Here is a 19,612-nt window from a genome sequence, read left to right on the forward strand (position 1 = left end):
CAGAGGGGTCTCGGGGAGGAGACGAGCCAGTCAGGGTGCAATGTAACAACAATGAAACATACAACTTTCCTTTAGTCCCTAAATGTATCCTCCCCCACTACCACTATCATGACACAAATTCTACCTTGCAAGTCTGGCTAGACCAGAGGACGTACACTGGTACTGGAACTGGACACACAGGGAATCCAGGGCGGATGAGCCCTTCAGGACCAGTGGTGTGAGTGGCGATACTGGGAGGGTAGAGGGAGAGTGGGTTGGAAAGAGGGAATCGATTACAAGGAACTATATGTGACTTCCTCCCTGGGGGACAAACAACCGAAAAGTGGGTGAAGGAAGATGTCGGACAGGGCAAGATATGACAAAATAACAATTTATAAATTATCAAGGGCTCATGAGGGAGGGGGGAGCAGGGAGGGAGGGGGAAAATGAGGACCTAATGCCGGGAGCTTAAGTGGAGAGGGAATGTTTTGAGAATGATGAGGGCAATGAATGTACAAATGCGCTTTACACAGTTGATGTGTGTATGGATTATGATAAGAGTTGTATGAGCCCCTAATAAAACGATTAAAAAAACAAAAGGAAACATCAGCCATTGAAAACCCTACGGAGCACAGTTATACTCGGATCCCCCTGGAGCCCCCTGAGTTGGAATTGGCTTGATGGCGGCTGATTTGTTGTTATCCGGCTTCTGTTTTCTGTACTGAGCGGCAGTAGTCAGAGATCTCAGATTTGGGAACTCTGGACAACACGCAGCTCCTGCGCTCTCTCTCCTAGGTTCCTTGCCTGTATGCCCTTCTAACTTTCAAGAACATACTACCAGAATGTTACCAGGAGGAAAGTACCAAGAAAAGCCCTGAGCTTCTTTTGGCTGCGACATCTGAACTGGTGCCATAGCACCTCTGCTCAGAACCCAGGATAGATCTTTGGTCCTGAAGACAACACCCATTATTTCTGGAAAGAGTTGCTGGCTACAGCACGTTTGACAAGAGTCGAAGCTCTGAAGAGTTCCCGTGAGAATACAGCAGAGTTGTGCCTATTAATCTTGCTGGAGATCTTGAAGGTGGTCCTTGTTAATTTATTCATTGAGCACTTATCTGCCCAATATTTATTTAGCCTGTATTATGTTTTATTGATTACTTATGTAGCAAACTACCTCAAAACTTATGGCTTAAAAACGGTCGTCATTCCTTAGTTCACAGTGATGCAGGGTGGCATTTGGGCTAGGCTCAGCTGGATGGTTCTGTTTTTTTTCCTTTTTCCTCATAGATGTTCTAGGATGGCTTCATCATTTGTTTGGTAGTTGCTTTATGTTGGATGGGCCAAGGTCCTTTATCTCTCAAAACTTTGTTCATGTGATGGAAGCATCCTCAGGAGTGAGAGAGTGAAAGACTGTGAACATAACCGCTTCTTAAGTTTCCTCTTGTCACATTTGCTAATGTCTCCTGAGCCAACGTAAGCCACATGGCTAAGTGCAGAATCAGGAGGCAGAGAGATTTCATTTTTTGTGAGGGATTTGTGACTGTGCTTTGCAATCACTCCTCCTTGTCTGCCATGTAAAAGGGGGCATTGACGATTCAGTACAGGGAGCTCACCTAGGATCCTTTCTGAGGTCTGTCGAAGGTTGGTTCTGACTCTGCTTGAATACCTTCCCCTTTTTCCAGCTTTCATTGTTGCCTTTTGCTGCCAGCCCCTTGATAGAGCTAATCTTATTTCTGTCCTGGGAGATAGATACGTTTACAGATATATTTAAACATTGCATGCAGTATATTTTGCTAATGACAGGTTGTGCAAAGACAGGCGGGAGTGTGGTTCACTATTACTCGAACACGTTAAAAGTGAGGGCAACTTGTAGTGGAGTTCCATCCTGGAGCCTGGATTCACCTTCCATCCTGGAGCCTGGATTCACTTCCCAGCAAACGCACCTCATGCATCATCACCGCCCACCTGGCAGTGGAGGGTTTTGTGTTGCTGTGATGCTGAAGAAGGTTCAGCAGCGTTTCCAGACGGAGAAGAAAGGGCTGACAACTGGTTTCCCAAAATCAGCCAGTTCTGAAGACCCAGTGGATCACAACAGTTCAGTCTGCAGCCCATGATGGGGAAGATGCCCGGCCAGGCCAGGTTTCCTTTCATTGTTCATGAGGTAGCCCTGCGTCCAGATGACTCCACAGCAGCTAACAGAAGCACCTCCTTTATCAGGCCTCATTTGTAAATAAATATTGGATGCACAGTGGAGAGAGCACATCTGGGTTAACTCAAGAAAGCTTCAGGGGTGAGGAGAATTTGCTCGCGTCCTTAGGGATGCCTGGGTTTGGCGAGCAGAACAGAGGAGAGGAAATCTTGCAAAGGAACAGCATGTGCAAAGGCAGGGCCCTGTGAGCCATCTAATGCCCATTCATCTTGGAGCAAATATGAAACTTCAGAGGCCTCTTTAAGAGACTAATTTTCTAATTCTGCCGGGTGTTGTGCTTGAGATACTGGTTAGGTTTCGGTTTGGTGCTCATGGCTTTGCTGGTAGAATTGGAAATGGAGAACCCAGAGAGAATTTCATGTCAAAGGCTGTTTAAGAGGAATGAAGGTGGAACCGGTTTTCTCCCGGGTCAGACACTGGTTATTAGAAAACGTCTTCTCTTTTCATCACTCTGAAAGAACAGACTCCAAAGTTCACTTCCCAAATCAAAAGCAGCCTCTCCTCCCCAGAGAATGTGGCCGAGCTCTAAGATTTCTGAGAGTGGCTTTGGAAGAAAGCCAGCGTGGCATTCCAGAGAACCTGGGGAAGAGCCGCTCCCCTCCTCCTCTGACCCAAACAAGAATCAGCTGTAAAGGGGAGTTGCTGCAGTTTCTGGGCCATTTTCTTGACTGTTCAATATTTTAAGGACAATAGAAAATATCTCCAAGTCATTCTTTTTCTTCCTTTATCCCAGATGACGGGGAGGGGAAAATATGTATATGTGTGTGTATTCGTGTTTGTAGATCTATGTGTCTGTATCTGTACAGTGAACCCTCGTTTATCGCGGTTAATCGGTTCTAGACCCTACCGTGATAAATGAAATTCCGCTAAGTAGGATTCCTTATTTGTAAATCAAATATTTTCATAGTTAGAGCATAGAGGACATGAAAAAACACCCTTTAGTCACCATTACACTCGTATTACCCAATTTATTAAATGAAAAAGGGAAAATACAGTAAAACATTTTGGACGTTACAATTATCATTTATTATTTATTATATTATTTATGGCATCTAGTTTACAGTATTACATATTTCACATACAGTATTATTATACATAGTTCTTACAAATACTGTAATCAATAGCCTATGAAATGACTTAATGGATGTACTCTACAGGTGGGTCGCCATCTTTTTCCTCTGAAGGAGCGGGTGTAGGCAGTGGGTGCTGTTACGCAAAAACCGCGATAGAGTGAAGCCGCAGAAGTCGAAGCGCGAAGTGGCGAGGGTTCACTGTATATGTACATGAGGGGTCTTCAAAAAGTTCATAGAAAAAATGGAGTTGAAAGATAATGGAATTTTTCCATGAACTTTTCGAAGACCCTTTCTCGCCCGACTCTTTGTACAAAACCCAAACCATTATTGTCGAGTCGATCCAACTCACAGTGACCCGGAGCACAGAGTAGAACCGGGCTTGCCAGGGCCGCAATCTTTACAGCGGCAGACCGCCACATCGTTCTCCCAGGAAGCAGCCCGTGCACTTGAACCACTGACCTTTTAGTTAACAGCCAAGGTCTTAACCATTGCAGTATCAGTGGCGCGTGCGCATGCACGCGCGTGCGTGTAATGAATTTCAAGAGTTTAGACTCAAAACCAAAAATATCCATTCTGAACCAAAGAGCCTTTACTATTGCTAAATAGCTAACTCAGAGTGGCACTTAAGCTAATTAAACAATTACAGTTTTAGTGTAGGCTTGCTCAATACCCCCAACCCCCACCCCACCATCTATCATCCCTACTTAATCCCAAAATGTTTGGGTCAAGCATTGGGCTGCTAACTTCAAGGTCAACATTCAAATCCACCAGTCGCTCCTCAGGAGAAAGATGAGACTTTGTACTCCCATAAAGAGTTACAGTTAAGAGATGAGACTTTGTACTCCCATAAAGAGTTACAGTTTCAGAAACGCACAAGGACAGTTCTACTCCCTCATGGTGGTGAGTTTTTTGTTTTGTTTTGTTTTTGAAAAACAGAAAATTCAGTTCCCATTCAGCATTAACTCTCTAGTTACTCCCTTTACTCACTAGTAATCTTTAATCTACTTTCTCTTAATATTTGCCTAATGTAAATAGGGTTGTACGATATCTGTCCATTTGTGCTTGGCTTATGCCACTCAGAATGTTTTTAAGCTTTATGCTTTTTATACCACGGTAAAATGATTTTTACCTGTGCAGCTGAGTAGTACTCCACTGTGCACCATTTCATTTATCCTTTTATCTGTTGTTTACACCATTTGATTATTCTAAACCATGAATTATTCTAAGCAATGAACAGATAACTCTTGGAGTCTGGCTTTCAAGTCTGGTATATATACTTATCTTAGTTTCCTAATGCGATTTTAATACAAAGACCACAAGCAGGTGCCTTTAAAGAACACGCCTTTATTTTCTCCTAGCTTGAGAAGTTGAAAGTCCAAATTTAGGCCCTGGCTCTGTGTTTCTGTTTCTGATAGCTTCCAGCAATCCTTATACAGGCTCCTGCCTGTCATCTGCCCTCCTCTTCTCCCAGTGAGTATCCATTCTGTGATTTCTGTAACTCAGAAGTGATTAGGTGTAGAGCCCACCTGACTCCAAAAGACAGGATCATATTCACAAGTAACGGAACCAGGATTTCAATACATAGTTTGGGAAGACACAATTCAGTCTAGAACAACACAGGAGTGGAATTGTTGGGTCATATGGTGATTCCGTGTTGAATTGTTCTCCACAGCGACCACCCTGTTTAGGGTTTCTGGCAGCAAAGGACGAGGGCTCCACTGTCTTACCTCCTCGCCAAACACTTCTTACCTTGCAAGCATACTTTTTAAAAGAGGAAGACCAGCGTTAACTTTATTTTCAGAATGTTATAAGGCTCATTTAAGAAGTTTGGTGAACCCCTTAGGGTGTGAGGAAAAGAGAAATTGAGCGAGCCCATCTGCAAAGCATTGGAGAGTCCATGTATTATCAGCTCAAACCTCTCTTGGGTTTCATGGGGACCCCTAGCTTGGGGGAAACAGTACTTTGAGGACGTCGTGTCTAGTGGAGAGCCAGGCATAGCATGCCCAGGCTACCTTCCCAGCGTCTGCATTCGCTCTGTGGGAAGGAGCTCTCCCAGAGTGTTGGACCCTTGAGTAAACAGGTTGGTCAATGGGCGCCATCCTGTTTCCAGCCTGGCTCGTCCCCTGTAGACCCAGGCATTCCGGGAGAGAGAGAATCTGCTCTGTGTTTTCAGTTGTAAAACTCCCGACGTTTTCCTCTGGTCCCTCGCACGTGCATTTGAAGTAGAAGAGCAGAAGGAAGATCGATCCTCCGGAAAATAATCTCCTGGTAAACACAGACCATTTAGCGGAGCCCTGGTGGTGTAGTGGGTTATGTGTTGGGTGGCTAACTGAAAGGTCAGCAGTTCGAGACCATCAACCACTTCAGGAGAGAAAGATGAGGTCGTCCACTCCAGTCGAGCGTCTCAGGCTCAGAAACCCATGGGACAGGCAGTTCCACCGCGTTCGGGGGTTGGTGTGAGTGGAAATGGACTCCGTGGCGGTGCGTCTGGTTTGAGCAGCGTTTGAGATAACACTCGGGGTGGAGCTCGCCGTAGTTTTCCTGTGCCGATGGAACAGAAACACTGCACGTGAGGGACGTGAAAGAAGAGGGATTTATTTGCTCGCAGCTCTGAAGGTGTAAAGTCCACATCAAGGTGTCTGCCATGCCGACTCCTTCCTCACGGGTCGCCTCGGGCATTTCTTGGTTCCTTGGCTTGTAGCTGATCCTCACATAGACAATGCTCTCATTTGTAGATGTCTGCGTCGGCTAATATTTTTTATACCTTAGAGGTAATTAGGATGAGGATCTACCCTTCATCCGTAGGATCCCAGTCACATAGTCTATGAAAATCCCCATTCCCATGGGGGGGCCGCACATCCTGTTTGGGTCAGGTACGGTTTGGGGGCCACAGTGTAATCCATAGCCAAGCTCCTCCCTCCAGCTCTCACCTCAGATGTTGAATTGTCAGTTGACCTGATAGCTGCAAGGACATAGCTTTTAGGGGGAAGAGTTCTCGCCAACTGTTTCAAGGCATTTTCTTTTAAGAGCCACATAGAAGCAAGGTGTGCAGAAGGAAGGTTCTCTCAGTCACCCTTGAGATAAGCTGGATTGGTTCTGAGACTCCTGCCCACACCCCCTGTGCACACAAGAAGTCACACAGCCCACCTGCTGGGATTGCTCTGTTGATGGCTTTGCTCCTGGTGTTTTAGAAAAGGCACCAGCCGACTTCTCCAGGGACTGGTGACTCTCTCTCAGCTCTGGGCTGGAGGTAATTCCCTGGTGTCTACAAAAAAATATGTTTGCATCTTAGACGAAATACCTGGATCACCTCCCGATTTCTGATTTAACTCCTAAGAGTCCCCATGTATTTTCCATGAGGTCCTCTTCCCCATCCTTCCCAGCTGTCCTCCAGTGTCACTTGTTGCTTTATCTTTGACACCAGATGTCTCAGTCTCTTGGTGCTGCGGTAAAAAGAAATACCAGAAGGGGGTGGTTTTGAAGAACAGACATCTTTCCTCACACAGTTTAGGAAGCTAGAACCCTGCATTCAACATGAGTTCTCGGAAAAGGCTCTCTCTCTTGGCTGGCTCTCGGGGAGGATCCTTTTCTTGGCTTCTGTTGCCTGGGTGCCCCTTGGTCCTTGGTGATGCCCATGTGGCATCTATCGATCTTGCTTCTGGGCCCCTGCTACTCTGTATATATCTCAAAAAGCCATTAGGTTTAAGATGCACTCTACAGTGATATGGCTTTATTAATATTAATAAGGAAAGTCCAACTGGGGTCACAGCCACAGTTTAGGATTTAGGATCCCAATATATATTATGGGGTGGGGGTGGGGGACACAACTCAGTCCATAACACCATGTATTACTCGCTCGCTGTCTGGCATCTTGGAATTGAGGGGTGTTCCAGCTTAATAATGACTCGCCCTGTTTCGTTCTTCTGGAAAAACCGTAGTCCTGTTTGCCCTTGCTTTCCTCATTCCGGCAACTGACCACTCTTTCTCGTGAAAACAGCCGATTCTTTTGGTGGGGGGTGGGGTGGAAGGTTTCCCATGTCTACCTCTGAGACTTAGAAAGCCTCTTGGAGGCCATATTTCATAAGATATCAGGAAATTCTGAACACGGTTTGAGACTCCTAATTCTATGGCACTGCAGTGGTTTGCTTATAAACTGCATTCCACAGCGCGCACCCCCCCCCCCCAACCTCGGTATTCCTACATACTTCTGAAAATCCAAGGGATGAGAGTCCCCTTTACCTAAACATGCTCGAAAACTCTAAGGGACAGGCATTAAGGTACCCACTCTCATTTCCTTTTAAAAACCGCCTATGGTTGTACTCTTAACTTACCTTCTTCCCTGCCCCACTCCTCCAGAAACCCCCTAACAAACAAAAAGCCAAACCTGTTGCTGTCAAGTTGGTCCTGATCCGGAGGGCCCCTGTAGGACAGAGGAGACGTCCCTACAGGGGTCCTCAGGCTGTGATCTTTAGGGCAGCAGACTGCCTCAGCTTCCTCCCGCAGAGCAGCCGGTGGGTTTGAAGCACTGCCCTTTGGGTTGCTGGCAAAGTCCTTTAACCATTGTGCTACCAGGGCTCCTACTATTAGCACGAGTATCCTCATTATTTGAGAACAGAGCACACATGTAATTGCAGCTTTCTATTGAAATGTTTTTGTTTTGTATTTTAATTACATTTACTCTTTCAAGCAGTTCTAGGTTTAGGGAAATTTTGTGTAGGAAGGACAGAGCGTTCCTGAGTGCCCCCTGTTCCCTCTGCACAGCTTCTCCTGCTATTAATAGTTTCCATTAGTATAAACAGTCCTGGTGGCACAGGCGGGTAGGCTTTGGGCTGCTAAACTCCAGGTCGGCAGTTCTACATGCCTGCGCCTGTATACATTTCCAGTCTCCGAAACCCTTCAGGGGCACTATGAGTCGGAATGGACTGGCAGGCTATGGCTTGGTTTTGGGGTTTTCATGAGGGTGGGACCTTTTCAATGATTGATACACCAATATCAGTACATTAAAACAACAACAAGGTGTGAGTGTGCGCGTGTCTATGTAGGGGGCACTCCTGCGGGCGTACGTGTCCACAGAGCGTGCCATGGGGAAAAATAGAAAAAGAAACCAACAGCAAAAGGAAACTGCCGTTGAGTTGATTCTGACTCATAGCAAGTCATGAAGGGTTTCCTAGCCTGGGAGTCTGCAGGAGCGAGAGCCTCATCTTTCTCTCAAAGAACAACTGGAGGCTTTGACCTTGCAGCTAGCAGCTCAACGCCTTGCCCCCTGTGCCAACAAGGCTTCACACCAGTCTCACTGCTGTCAAGTCCCGTCGGACTCACAGTGCCCCTATAGGACAGTGGACAACTGGCCCTGTGGGTTTCCTTTCCAAGACTGTAACTACAGGAGTAGAAAGCCTTGCCTTTGGACGCTGACCTTGCAGTTGACAGCCTAATATGTAACCCAGTATACCACCAAAGCGCCCTACCATTATTTGGATTGCAGTTTTCTTTTTTATTTCTTTTTAATACACTTCATTTTTAAAAATTATTTTGTTGGTGGCTTATCCAGCTCTTATCACAATCCACCCATCGTATCAAGCACATTTATACATATGTTGCTATCATCCTTTTCAGAACATTTTCTTTCTACTTGAGCCCCTGGTATCAACTCATTTTCTCATCCTCCCTCCCTCCCTCATGAACCCTTGATAATTTATACTTTTTTTCCATATCTTACACCGACTGATGTCTCCCTTCACGCTTCATTTTGATGCAGTTTTGGGCTTAGAGAAGCGCTGCGCGGAATGTGGTGAGCACCTTCAGGCCGTCTTTTCCCTGCACAGGGACTCTCTGCTCAGCTGGGACCAGTGCTACCGTGGATGAACCAGAACTGATAACATGGCCGTGAACGGAAACCTGTGGGGTACACTGGGACTGACTGTGTGCTGTGCAGGCCAGTGCACACTGACAAATGCCTCTTGTCCTGTGGCCAACATCACAGTGTCACACAGAATAGTCCATTTCACTGCCCCCAGAATGACCCCACTTAGCCACCCCTCCCCTGCTCCTTCGACCCTCCACATCACCGACAGCATGTGGCCGCTTCATCAGGCAGGCTTCTCCCACTCGCAGCGTGCTGCCCTTCACGCATCCGCCATGTCTTTGTGGGGCCGGGGACCTGACTTCCACTGGGGAGCAATAAATACTCCCTTGTAAGGAAGCACCGCAGTGTGTGTTCCCATTCCCCCATTGAAGGACACCGTGTTCCTTGCCACTTTGAGCCTTTCTGAAGAGAGCTGCTGTAAACATGGGTGTGCAGGTTCGCAGGGACATAAATGGTCAACTCCTTAGGGTCAATGCCTAGGCACGAGGTTGATGGATAGGTGCTACTCCTGTGTTTAGCTTTGTAAGCGCTGGACAGGCTGCCTTGGGGTTAAGGTTGGCTTTCAAAGTTTAAGTGATGAAGCATAGATCACTTTTCCGATGCACTTGCTCTGTGCCGGGCGCAGCATGTGGCACTTCTGTGGCCTCAGTAGTGAGTGTAACAGTTATGTGTTGAGCTGCTAACCCGGCGGTTCGAAACCACCAGCTGCTCCTCAGGAGAAAGATGAGGCTTTGAAACAAGTCTTTGAAAAGCACAGGGGCAGTTCTACCCCTGCCCTATAGGGCCACTCTGACTGGGATTCACTGAAATGACATGGGCTTGGTTGTGGTGGGAGTGGCGGAGTTCTGTGGACTGCTTGCAACTTCCCAGGCAGGGACTCTTCTAATTCGGATCTGATGGATGAGGAAAGCAGGCAGGAGAGGGGAAGGCTGTCTCTAAAATATTTGTGACTTTTCCCCTAAACCCTAAACAAGTTGCTGTCAGGTTAATTGGTTTAAGGGGCCCTGGTGACAATGTCAGTTAAGTGCTGGCTGCTCACAGAATGGTCAGTAATTTTAACCCACCCGCTGCTGCTCCGAGGGGGAGAGATGGGGCTGTCTGCCTAGGTAAAGACTGGTCATCTCAGAAACCCCAGGGAATCGCCATGCTCTGCCCTGCAGGTTGCTGTGAGTCAGCTTGATGATGGGGGGTAGTGGTTAGTGAGCTAAGTAAGTCGTTCCTAATGATCCCCTGTGTGTTGGAGAAGCATGGTTCCCTTGGGTTTTTAACAGCTGGTTTTTCTGAAGTAGATTGCCAGACTTTTCTTCCGAAGTGCCTCTACAGGCACCGTTAGTAGAATCTGCAACCTTTCCGTTAGCAGCCGAACACTTCACCAGCACCACTGACCAGAGACTCACTGTTAGTGATAAAGTCCGTCCAAAGGAAAGCGAGCTAGGAGCCACCCAGGGCAAGTAGCACACAGCATTTGCTGCACCCTGGTCACCCAGCACCATCTTTACGAATTTGGAGCGGGGCTTCTGGCTTCCTATTATATTTACCAGTCTGTCCACTTGCTCCCCTAAGATCCCTGTCACCACCCACCTCCTGGAGTCATTCTCTGCTGTGCTGTACTCCTTGTGCGCAACAGAAAACACCCTCCCTCGCTCGCTCCCTCCCCCACGGCCAGGTTGACCCATGGCAACCCTATAGGGCAGGGGAGAAACACTCCTGTGGGTTTCTGAAGCTGAAACTCTGCTTACATTTCATCGTTTTTTCCTTTAAGATGGGTTAACGTACAGGGGGTTAAGTGCTTTATAGACAAGAAAAATTACTGTGCGAGAACCAACTTATTAATCATCATCATCTTCTTCTTCCTCCTTCTGTTTCTTGCTTTTCTGAGCCTTGATGACTCCTTTCTGGCGGCCTCAGACTGCCCTGTAGCGCGATACCAGCCGTATCCTTTCAGTGTTTTTCCTTCAGCTCGGCGCCCTTAGTCTCCCACGACTGCTGGTTGTCAGTCCGGTGTGGTTCCACATCTCTCCCAGCTTCTTTGCAATGTCCCTGATGGACAGGCGGGGTGCTCGCCTTTGATTTTAGGGCGATGCTCAGATCCAAACAAGACAAAGGCCCAGGAGGCCCCTTGTGGGTATTGGGATCCTTGAGCTCCTTTGCTGTCTGGGCTGTAGGAGGCGTGTAAGTGTTCACTTCTCGTTCATAAGGGGCCTTGTCAGCCTAGCCAAGTCTTCACCTTGCCCCTTTCTTGAGCGGATGTGGTCTTCCACCTCTCTGAGCGCTTCTGGGAAATTGACAGAAGCATCCGGGTACAAGTTTGCACAAACAGTGCATGTGATGATGTTTTCCTCTGGGTTCCTTAGGATCGCCTTTGACATGCTGAGTTATGCTGTATTGCGTCGCCCAGTGGGGTCCGGCTTTGCCTGGCCCAGTACTGTGCCCGTGGTGCTCAGTGTCCTGCACTGGCTGTGAATTGGGGAGTCCGGCGCAGCCTCCGCACTCTCCTCTCTCTCTAACATTTCTGAAACTCTTCAGGGGGAGTAGAAAACCCCGTCTTTCTCCCTTGGAGTGGCTGGCAGTTTCGAACGGCTGACCTTGCAGTTAGCAGCCCAATGTGTAACCACCATACCACCAGGGTCCTTTAACAGAAGACTGTGTGTCCCTTAAAGATAAAAGCACCTCACTGCCATCTAATCAATTCCTACTCCTAAGGACCCACTCGAGCCAAATGTTCCATAGGGTTTCTGAGACTGCAAATCTGGCAGAGAACAGACAACCTCATCTTTCCCTCTCAGAGCCACTGGTGGGTTCAAATCGCTGAACTTGAGGTTAGCAATCCAATGTGCTAGATCATCAGCATTTCTCAAAATTGAGCACTGCACAGCACTGCACACATCCTTTTTTTTTTTTTAAACATTGTATTAGGGGCTCATACAACTGTTATCGCAATCCATACACACATCAATTGTGTAAAGCGCATTTGTACATCATTCTCAAAACATTTTCTCTCCACTCAAACCCCCGACATTAGCTCCTCATTTTCCCCCTCCCTTCCCGCTCCCCCCTCCCTCATGAGCCCTTGATAGCCCTTGGTATTTTGTCATATCTTGCCCTGTCCGATGTCTCCCTTCACCCACTTTTCTGTTGTCTGTCCTCCTCACACATCCTTTTTAAGAAAGAATGTTCGTGAGAACTTCTTGTGTTGACTTACACTATTTTTATTTAAATGTTCCTTAAATGTGCATGAGCCTAAAATTAAATGTTTTCCTTATGGGTCTTGTAGAGTTAAATAAAAATCAAGACAAATTCAGAAATTAAACAGAACCAACGCTACAAGCAGAAAACACAGATTGTTCCCGTCAGGAGTGTTACTTGAATGCACGCCAAATGTGGTACGGGGACTTGGTTGCTGGACACACAGCTTGGGCCTCGTCCTACGTGCTGGGCTTGTAGCACGTTGGGCGTGTCGTGTAGGGATGCCGTGTCACCCCACCCATTGCTCCTCTGGTGCCTTTTAAATGTGGGTGCCACGGAAGCCCTGCAGGGCTTGTGGAACTCCAGTGGTTGGGCCTGTCCTCAGCCATCAGGTCTGGGGCGGAGCCTGTGAGTCTGCCCTCTTGCCAATTCCCAGGGGATGATGCTGTTGGTCCCAGGTCCACACACTGGGGACTATTGTGTTAGGGGCAGAACCATGAAGCTGGAAAAGTCCACTCAGGAAAAACCAAAACACCCTAAGAATAAGGGCCTAGTCAAGAAGAGTTCCTTCAAGGACCCTGAGATTAGTGAACTCTCTCCCATCTTGAGCATGCGCGGTGAGGAAAGAAATGAGCTAGAGAAACCTCGTTGCTCATTATCATAATAAGAATCACTCACACTGGCGCCGTGACCGTTTCCCATCACCTAGGAGATCACTGGGACACTTCCGACCTGACCAAATACGATAAAGTGAGGGGTGGACCTAGTTCCCGCCACCTCCCCCCTACATTAGTTCCTTCGTTCTCATGCATTTGTAAAAGAGAATACAGTTCTCTGCCTTGCACCTCCCACCCTGGTTGTCTCCACACCTTGGAGGTGAGAGGCTACGCCTCCTTTGGAAAGTACTTTTGCTTTAAAATAAGTGCTTAGCTGAGTGAAACCCTGTGCCGGTGGGACACTTTTCTACTGCAATTGGACCACTGACGCTCCAATTCTTCAAGGATTTCCACAGACGATAACAATCGTACTATCCTGACGACCAGGACACTTTGTTTCCTACAGTCATGAGTGCCGAGTGTCATCGGTGACAATGAAGTCTACCTCAGCTCCTGCCTTACGAGTCAGAGACAATAGAAGTGCTATTTCTTGGCATATACAGTTAAGCATGTCACCACTAATTGAAAGGCTGGTGGTTCGAACCCACTCAGATGTGCCTCAGAAGAAAAGCCTGGCAATCTATTACGTCAGCAAACCCAACCACGAAAACCCCATAGAGCCACACTCCTGTGATACGCACACGCTCAAGGGAATCAGCTCTCTGTAGGTCTTGTCTGGGTGGGCTAAGTGGTTAAGTGCGTGTCTATTCACCCAAAGGTTGTCGGTTTGAATCTCCCTAAAGATGTCGAAGATTGACTTTGTAAAAATCCCAGCAGTGGAGAACCCTACAGAGCACAGCTCTACTCTGAACCCCATAGGGTGGCTGGGAGTTGGGATCGACTCCCCAGCACTGGTTTGGTTTGGAGGTATGCCTTGTGTGTCCCTGTCTCTGCTTGGTGTATGCAGTGTACCTTCTTGTCTTCATACCTGGCCAGACACAGAAGCTCGCTCACACCTATGCGGTGCCTGAGGGACCTCCATCGCCTCTTGCAATCAAAGAATGTGCAGTTCAGCACTGCCCCATTTCCTTTGTCCCCACTACCCCATGGGTGGATCACGTGTGTTCATTTGCTTACTATTTATGGTCCATCTCCCTTAATGCTGAGCTCCAAGATAGCACGTCTTTGCCTGGTTCCCACAACTGTCAGTTCCAAGACGGCGACCCCTTGTCGCTTTCACTCCCTTCCCACTGATTTCCAGCGCCCCAAACACTAAGACGCTTCAGTGGTGTAGTGGTTACACATTGGGCTGCGAACCGCAAGGTCAGCAGTTTGAAGCCACTACCTGCTCCTCGGAGGAAGACAGGGGCTTTCTACTCCTGTAAAGAGTTACAGTCTTGGAAGACCACAGGCGCAGTTGACCCTGGCCTGTGGGGTGGCTGCGTCTGAATTGACGTGAGGCAGTGAGTTTGGCTTTGGTTGATGAATGCTGTCCGGGACAGAACGCCACCCTATGGGCATGTACGGAAGGAGTGTTTGCTTCTGTGTCTGTCTCCCCGACTGGACTGGGAGTGATGGGCTGTGTCTGGGTCTTGGCCATCTCTGAAGCTCGAGGATGGTGTCGCGCTCTTGTCCATGGGCCTGTACCTGCCATTATCTGGAACGCTGTGCTTCAGCCTTCACGGAATTAGGTCTCCAGGGTCCTCCTTTCCATCAGTGTCCTCGAATTCATTGGCACTGGAAACCTGATGGCTTCTTTTAAAAACATATTCCCCTGGGCTCCTTTGAACACTTGAGACCTTACAGCACATAGGCATCATCCCCATCAGGAAGTCTCATCAAAATGGTATTAGGTTTGCACACTGGGAGAAGAAACACCCTCCCACCAGTGTTGCTGTTTCTTAGATTGCCCTCGGACAGAAGCGGGGAAGCCCTTTCAAAAGGCATTTCGATTGCATCTGAACCAGTGGGCCAGGGCCGGGACCCAGTCTCTCGATCCACGGTCAAACCAAGAGAAGGGTGGGAAGGAGACCTGCCCAAGGAACATCTCTGGTTACAGCCTGCGCAGACGTGGAGGGAGGGCCCAGCGTTATTGTGGTGGTGGTGGTGGCGGGGGGCGGGGGGCTTCGCATCTCAGGGCTGAACAGTCCAGCTTCTCTTACAGAGTCTTTATATACGTGTATAAATCTTGACCTTCTCCCTGGTGCCGTCTTGTAAACTAAGCTTGCAAAATAACATAAGACAGGGATACTTAAAAAAAAAATTGTGGTAACATAGATTTAAAAAGGAAACAAAGCCACTCACGGCCATGGAGTTGACGCTGACTCATAGCGACCAGATGGGGTGGGGTAGGACGACTGCCTCCGTGGGTTTCTACCACTGTCACGTTACAGAAGTAGGGAGCTTCGTCTGGTTCCTGGGGGGAGCTGCTAAAACCATTTTGGCACAAGGGCGCCTGTGGTGAAAGAGAGACATCAAAATGCTGCCCTTTCACCATTTTTACGTGCGCGACTCCGTGGCATCACGTGCATCCACAGTGTGGTGAGATCCTTGAAACAAGTTGCCCTCCAGGCAATTCCGACTCACGGCAGCACCGGTGCATCAGAGTAGGATTGTGCTCCCTGGAGTTTTCCATGGCTGTTTTCTCAGAAACAGGCAACTCTGGGTGGACTAGAACGTCCAACCTTCTGGTTAGCAGCAAAGCCTGTTAACCACTGACTTCTTTCATCTGTTGTTGCTAGGTGCCATCGACCCATAGCAACGCTATGCATCACAGAGGGAAACACTGCACGGTCCTGCACCATCCGTACAATTACACCTGTGCCTGGGCCCCTGGGGTTACAGCGATGGTGTGATTTAGCATAAGGACTTTATAGATTTCACAGCAGGGAGTTTGGTTGGAGTGATGAACTTCATGTATCAGAACTTCATTTTTCTTCCTGACTGACTACTAGTCCATCGTGTATATGTGCCACAATTGTTTCTGTCCATTCATCTGGTGAGGGCACCTGGAGACTACTGAGAATAGTGTTGCGTGAACATTGGTGTGCATGTAGGAGGACAGCTGACTGAAGGCCTCAGTTTCACCCAGGCCCCTTTTTTATGGTCCTCGAGTTGGGCACAGCGCAATCTATAACACGGAGCCATCTACCATATATACTCGAGTATAAGCCAACCCGAATATCAGCCGAGGCACCTAATTTGACCACAAAAACAGCATTAAAATGTGCTGGAAAACTTGGCTTATACACGACTACATAGAATACTTCCAAAAACCAAATACTAGCAAAGGCTTCCTTTCTGTTGGCTTCTCCCTCCCGCATCACTGGGAGGCAAGGCAGAGGAAATGGTGGAGGTAGTTCTTTGAACTCTTCCCCATCAGTGCTATCTCCCAAGCCTTTCGCCCCTGACGCTGCAGTGAGGGGCCAGGGGCTCCGGAAAGATGAAGAAGGCCTGTGGAGCGTGGCATCAAAGTGAGGCAATGCAGCTTTGGCTGAGCCTGTGTGCTTGACTCATTTCTGGCCCAGGGCCTTCCTCTGGTCTCATTTCTCACGTCTCTCTTTGCAGCGGGGTGAACATGTACGCCATGCTGACTGGGACCTTGCCTTTCACCGCGGAGCCTTTTAGCCTGAGAGCTTTGTACCAGAAGATGGTGGGCAAGGAAATGAACCCTCTCCCCACTCAACTCTCCACAGGTAATCTCTCTGCCGCCCTGTGTGCCGTGTTCCAGGAATACACTCTGGACCAGGGGTCCTCAAACTTTTTAAACAGGGGACCAGTTCACTGCCCCTCAGACCCATGGGAGGGCCGGACTGTAGTTTAAAAAAAAACTATGAACAAATCCTTATGCAGACTACACATATCTGATTTTGAAGTTAAAAACAAAACGGGGCAAATGTCCTCGGAGGGCCACATGTGGCCCGCGGGCCGTAGTTTGAGGACCCCTGCCAACACTTTGGGTGCTTTTGTGACATACTATTTGTCTTGCAGAAATGGCTCCCTTAGGGAGGTCCCTGACTAAGACAACTAAGACAAGTAATGAAACAAGAGGGTGGTGATGGCTTACTGGTGAATTCTCCGCTCCCAGGGTGGAGATCCAGGCTCAGTTCTGGGCCAGCGCACCTCAAGTGCTGACAGCACCCATCTGTTAGTGGGACTTGTGTGTTGCTGTGAAACAAGTTTCCGTGGAACTTCCAGCCTTAGATGGGCTAGGAAGAAAGACCTGGTGTTTAGACCTGGTGTTTATCTAGTGCTACTCTAACAGAAAGACCACGGTGGGTGACCTTTGTGGAAGTGGATTCTCTCACCATTTAGGAGGCTAGAAGTCTGAGTTGAGTGTTGGCTCCTGGGCGGAGCTTTCTGACAGCTCGAGGCCTTGTTAGTGATCTTCGTGTGCCTTGGCTTGTGTCTTTCCCAGCTCTGCTTCTTTCTATTGCTTCTTTTATTTCTTCTGAATCTCAAAAGAAAGGAGCCCTAGTGGCATAGTGATTTACACGCTGGGCTGCTAACCATGAGGTCAGCAGTTTGAAACCACCAGCAGCTCCTAAGGATAAAGATGAGACTTTCTACTCTTGTAAAGAATTACAGTCTTGGAAACCCACCGGGGGCAATTCTACTCTGTTCTATAGATTCCTTTGAGTCAGATTTCACTCGATGGCAGTGAGGGTTTTTTTTTTTTGAGACATATGAAAAGAGATCGACTTAAGACATCTGTATTAATACTATCTTATTAACCTAAAAAATACAACTATTCCCAACATCGTTGTTGTTGCTTTTAGGTGCCATGGAGTCAGTTCTTGACCAGACCCCACAGCATTTAACTTTGCTGTTCACGAGATCACCACGAGGCAGGGACTGATTCAAAGGCAACCAAGAAGTGTTAAAAATTAGCCTTAAAAGGTGGTTTGGTAACCCATTTCCAATAGCCACTCCTTTCTTCCCTCCTGGGATTCTTTTTCCATTATGATTCTCAATCCCCAAATTCTTCCCTCCTCCTTCGGCACGCTGCTCCCCTAAAACCCACTCACCTATAGGATCTGATCGTCTCCATTTGAAAATTAATTGCAGGCGTGGGCACTTAAAACTCACCTTGGCAAACTGCTGAGTTAGAAAAGAGCATTTATAATCACATCTCCATTATATCTTCTTTAGTTAACTCAGTTGCAGAGAAATAGCCGTTTCATTCAAGTTGGGTCTGTGATTGTTTTGTTATTTCAGGATTTTAGCCCTATATACATATATATACATATTTGTGTGAGTGTATATTAAATAAAATCATTAGTTGGTTTGAAAAGTGCCCTAAAGTTTTAGCTGGTTTCAAACTCCAAAACCACCAAATTCACGGCCCTGAATTGAGAATAACTCCTAGTGACCCTGTGGGACAGGCTAGCATTGCCCTGGGTATTTAGAATGTAACTCTTTGCAGCAGCAGAAAGCCTCATCTTTCTTCCTCAGAGTGGCTGGTGGTTTTGAACTGCTGACCTCACTTGTGAGTACCCCACTTTGCCACAAGGGATCCTCAGCTTGCTCGTGGCTCAGTAAACACTCTATATGAAGGTTTGGTTTCAGATCCAGGTTCACAATTCATCTCCAGTCCTTGATCCCAGCTTGGCTTTGGCTGTCATTTAATTCACTTGCTCTCACTCACCGCCATTGAGTTGATTCTGACTCATAGCAACCTTATCAGATAGGCTAGGACATCCCCTCTGGGTTTCTAAGACTTCAAATCTTTATGGGTCCGGATAGGTGCATTTTTCTCCGTGGAGTGGCTTGTGGTTTTGTTAACATAACAAGCAAAACTCTGCTCTCAAAAGCCATCACACCCATAGGGATGAGGGTAAGATGCCAATGCATATTTCAGGGGAAGGAGGAGATGACTTGATTCAAATACAAACATATTCAAGCAAGAGCAGATGGGTTAGTAACCCAGGAAAATCTTATTACTGCAGAACCGTACCTTGCTTTATATCAGTATTATTACCCTAGTGAGTCCTGGTGGCTCGATCCAGTAAACACTGGACTGCTAACCGAAAAGTCCATGGTTCAAACCAACCAGCTGCTCCATGGGAGACCAAAGAGGCTTTCTGTTCCCATTAAGTTTTACAGCCTTGGAAACCCTATTTAGGGTCTTTATGGGTCAGGACTGACTCCATAGCTCTGGGTTTGGGTAATTTTACCTTATCCTTAGCCACCTGGGCTTGAATGATTGTGAAAATTGAACAACTCTGTGTGTTGCGCTCTTTTGAACAATTTGACCTCTGTGAGATCAGATGGACAACAGCATCTCGAAAGGTTAGATGAGATGCTTAGTGGACAGTAAGTCCAAGTTCAATGACAGTGGAGCAATTTGGAGGCCAGTGGGAATGTTTGCACAACTTGGAGAATGTAATCAGTGCCACTGAGCTGCCCCATGTAGAAATTGTTGAGATGGTGTGTATTCTCACCTAAATCATTTATCCATAGAGAAGAAAATGGTACCCACTGGGGGGTCTTCAAAGAAAATAACTCTAGGAAAGAGCTACTAAAAAAATCCCACGCAACTTCAGCATGACTGTGGCCAGTGGCCAGCCTTGTGTTGTGCCAGCTCTGAGCAGACCGCTGTACTTCAACTGTGACCTGTGTGTGTGCTTGTTAGAGACCCACAGTCCCGGAGGACTCTGCGGTGTCTTGGCTTGTCAGCGTGCATCGCATTTTTACATCTGATTTT

The 19,612-nt window shown here is 47.6% G+C and overlaps 1 protein-coding gene across 1 annotated transcript in view; it reads left to right on the top strand.

Annotated features, from left to right (window-relative positions):
• Positions 1 to 19,612, top strand: part of HUNK (hormonally up-regulated Neu-associated kinase) — a 140,722-nt gene that overhangs the window by 90,332 nt on the left and 30,778 nt on the right. The window contains exon 6 of the mRNA XM_013006896.2: positions 16,474 to 16,601. Within this exon, the coding sequence (XP_012862350.1) occupies positions 16,474 to 16,601 (128 nt within the window). The remainder of the gene's footprint in view (positions 1 to 16,473; positions 16,602 to 19,612) is intronic.

The sequence above is a fragment of the Echinops telfairi genome, unplaced genomic scaffold (assembly GCF_000313985.2).
Source record: "Echinops telfairi isolate 266 unplaced genomic scaffold, ASM31398v2 ScPeMD7_7469;HRSCAF=8507_0, whole genome shotgun sequence".
Lineage (NCBI taxonomy): Eukaryota > Metazoa > Chordata > Mammalia > Afrosoricida > Tenrecidae > Echinops > Echinops telfairi.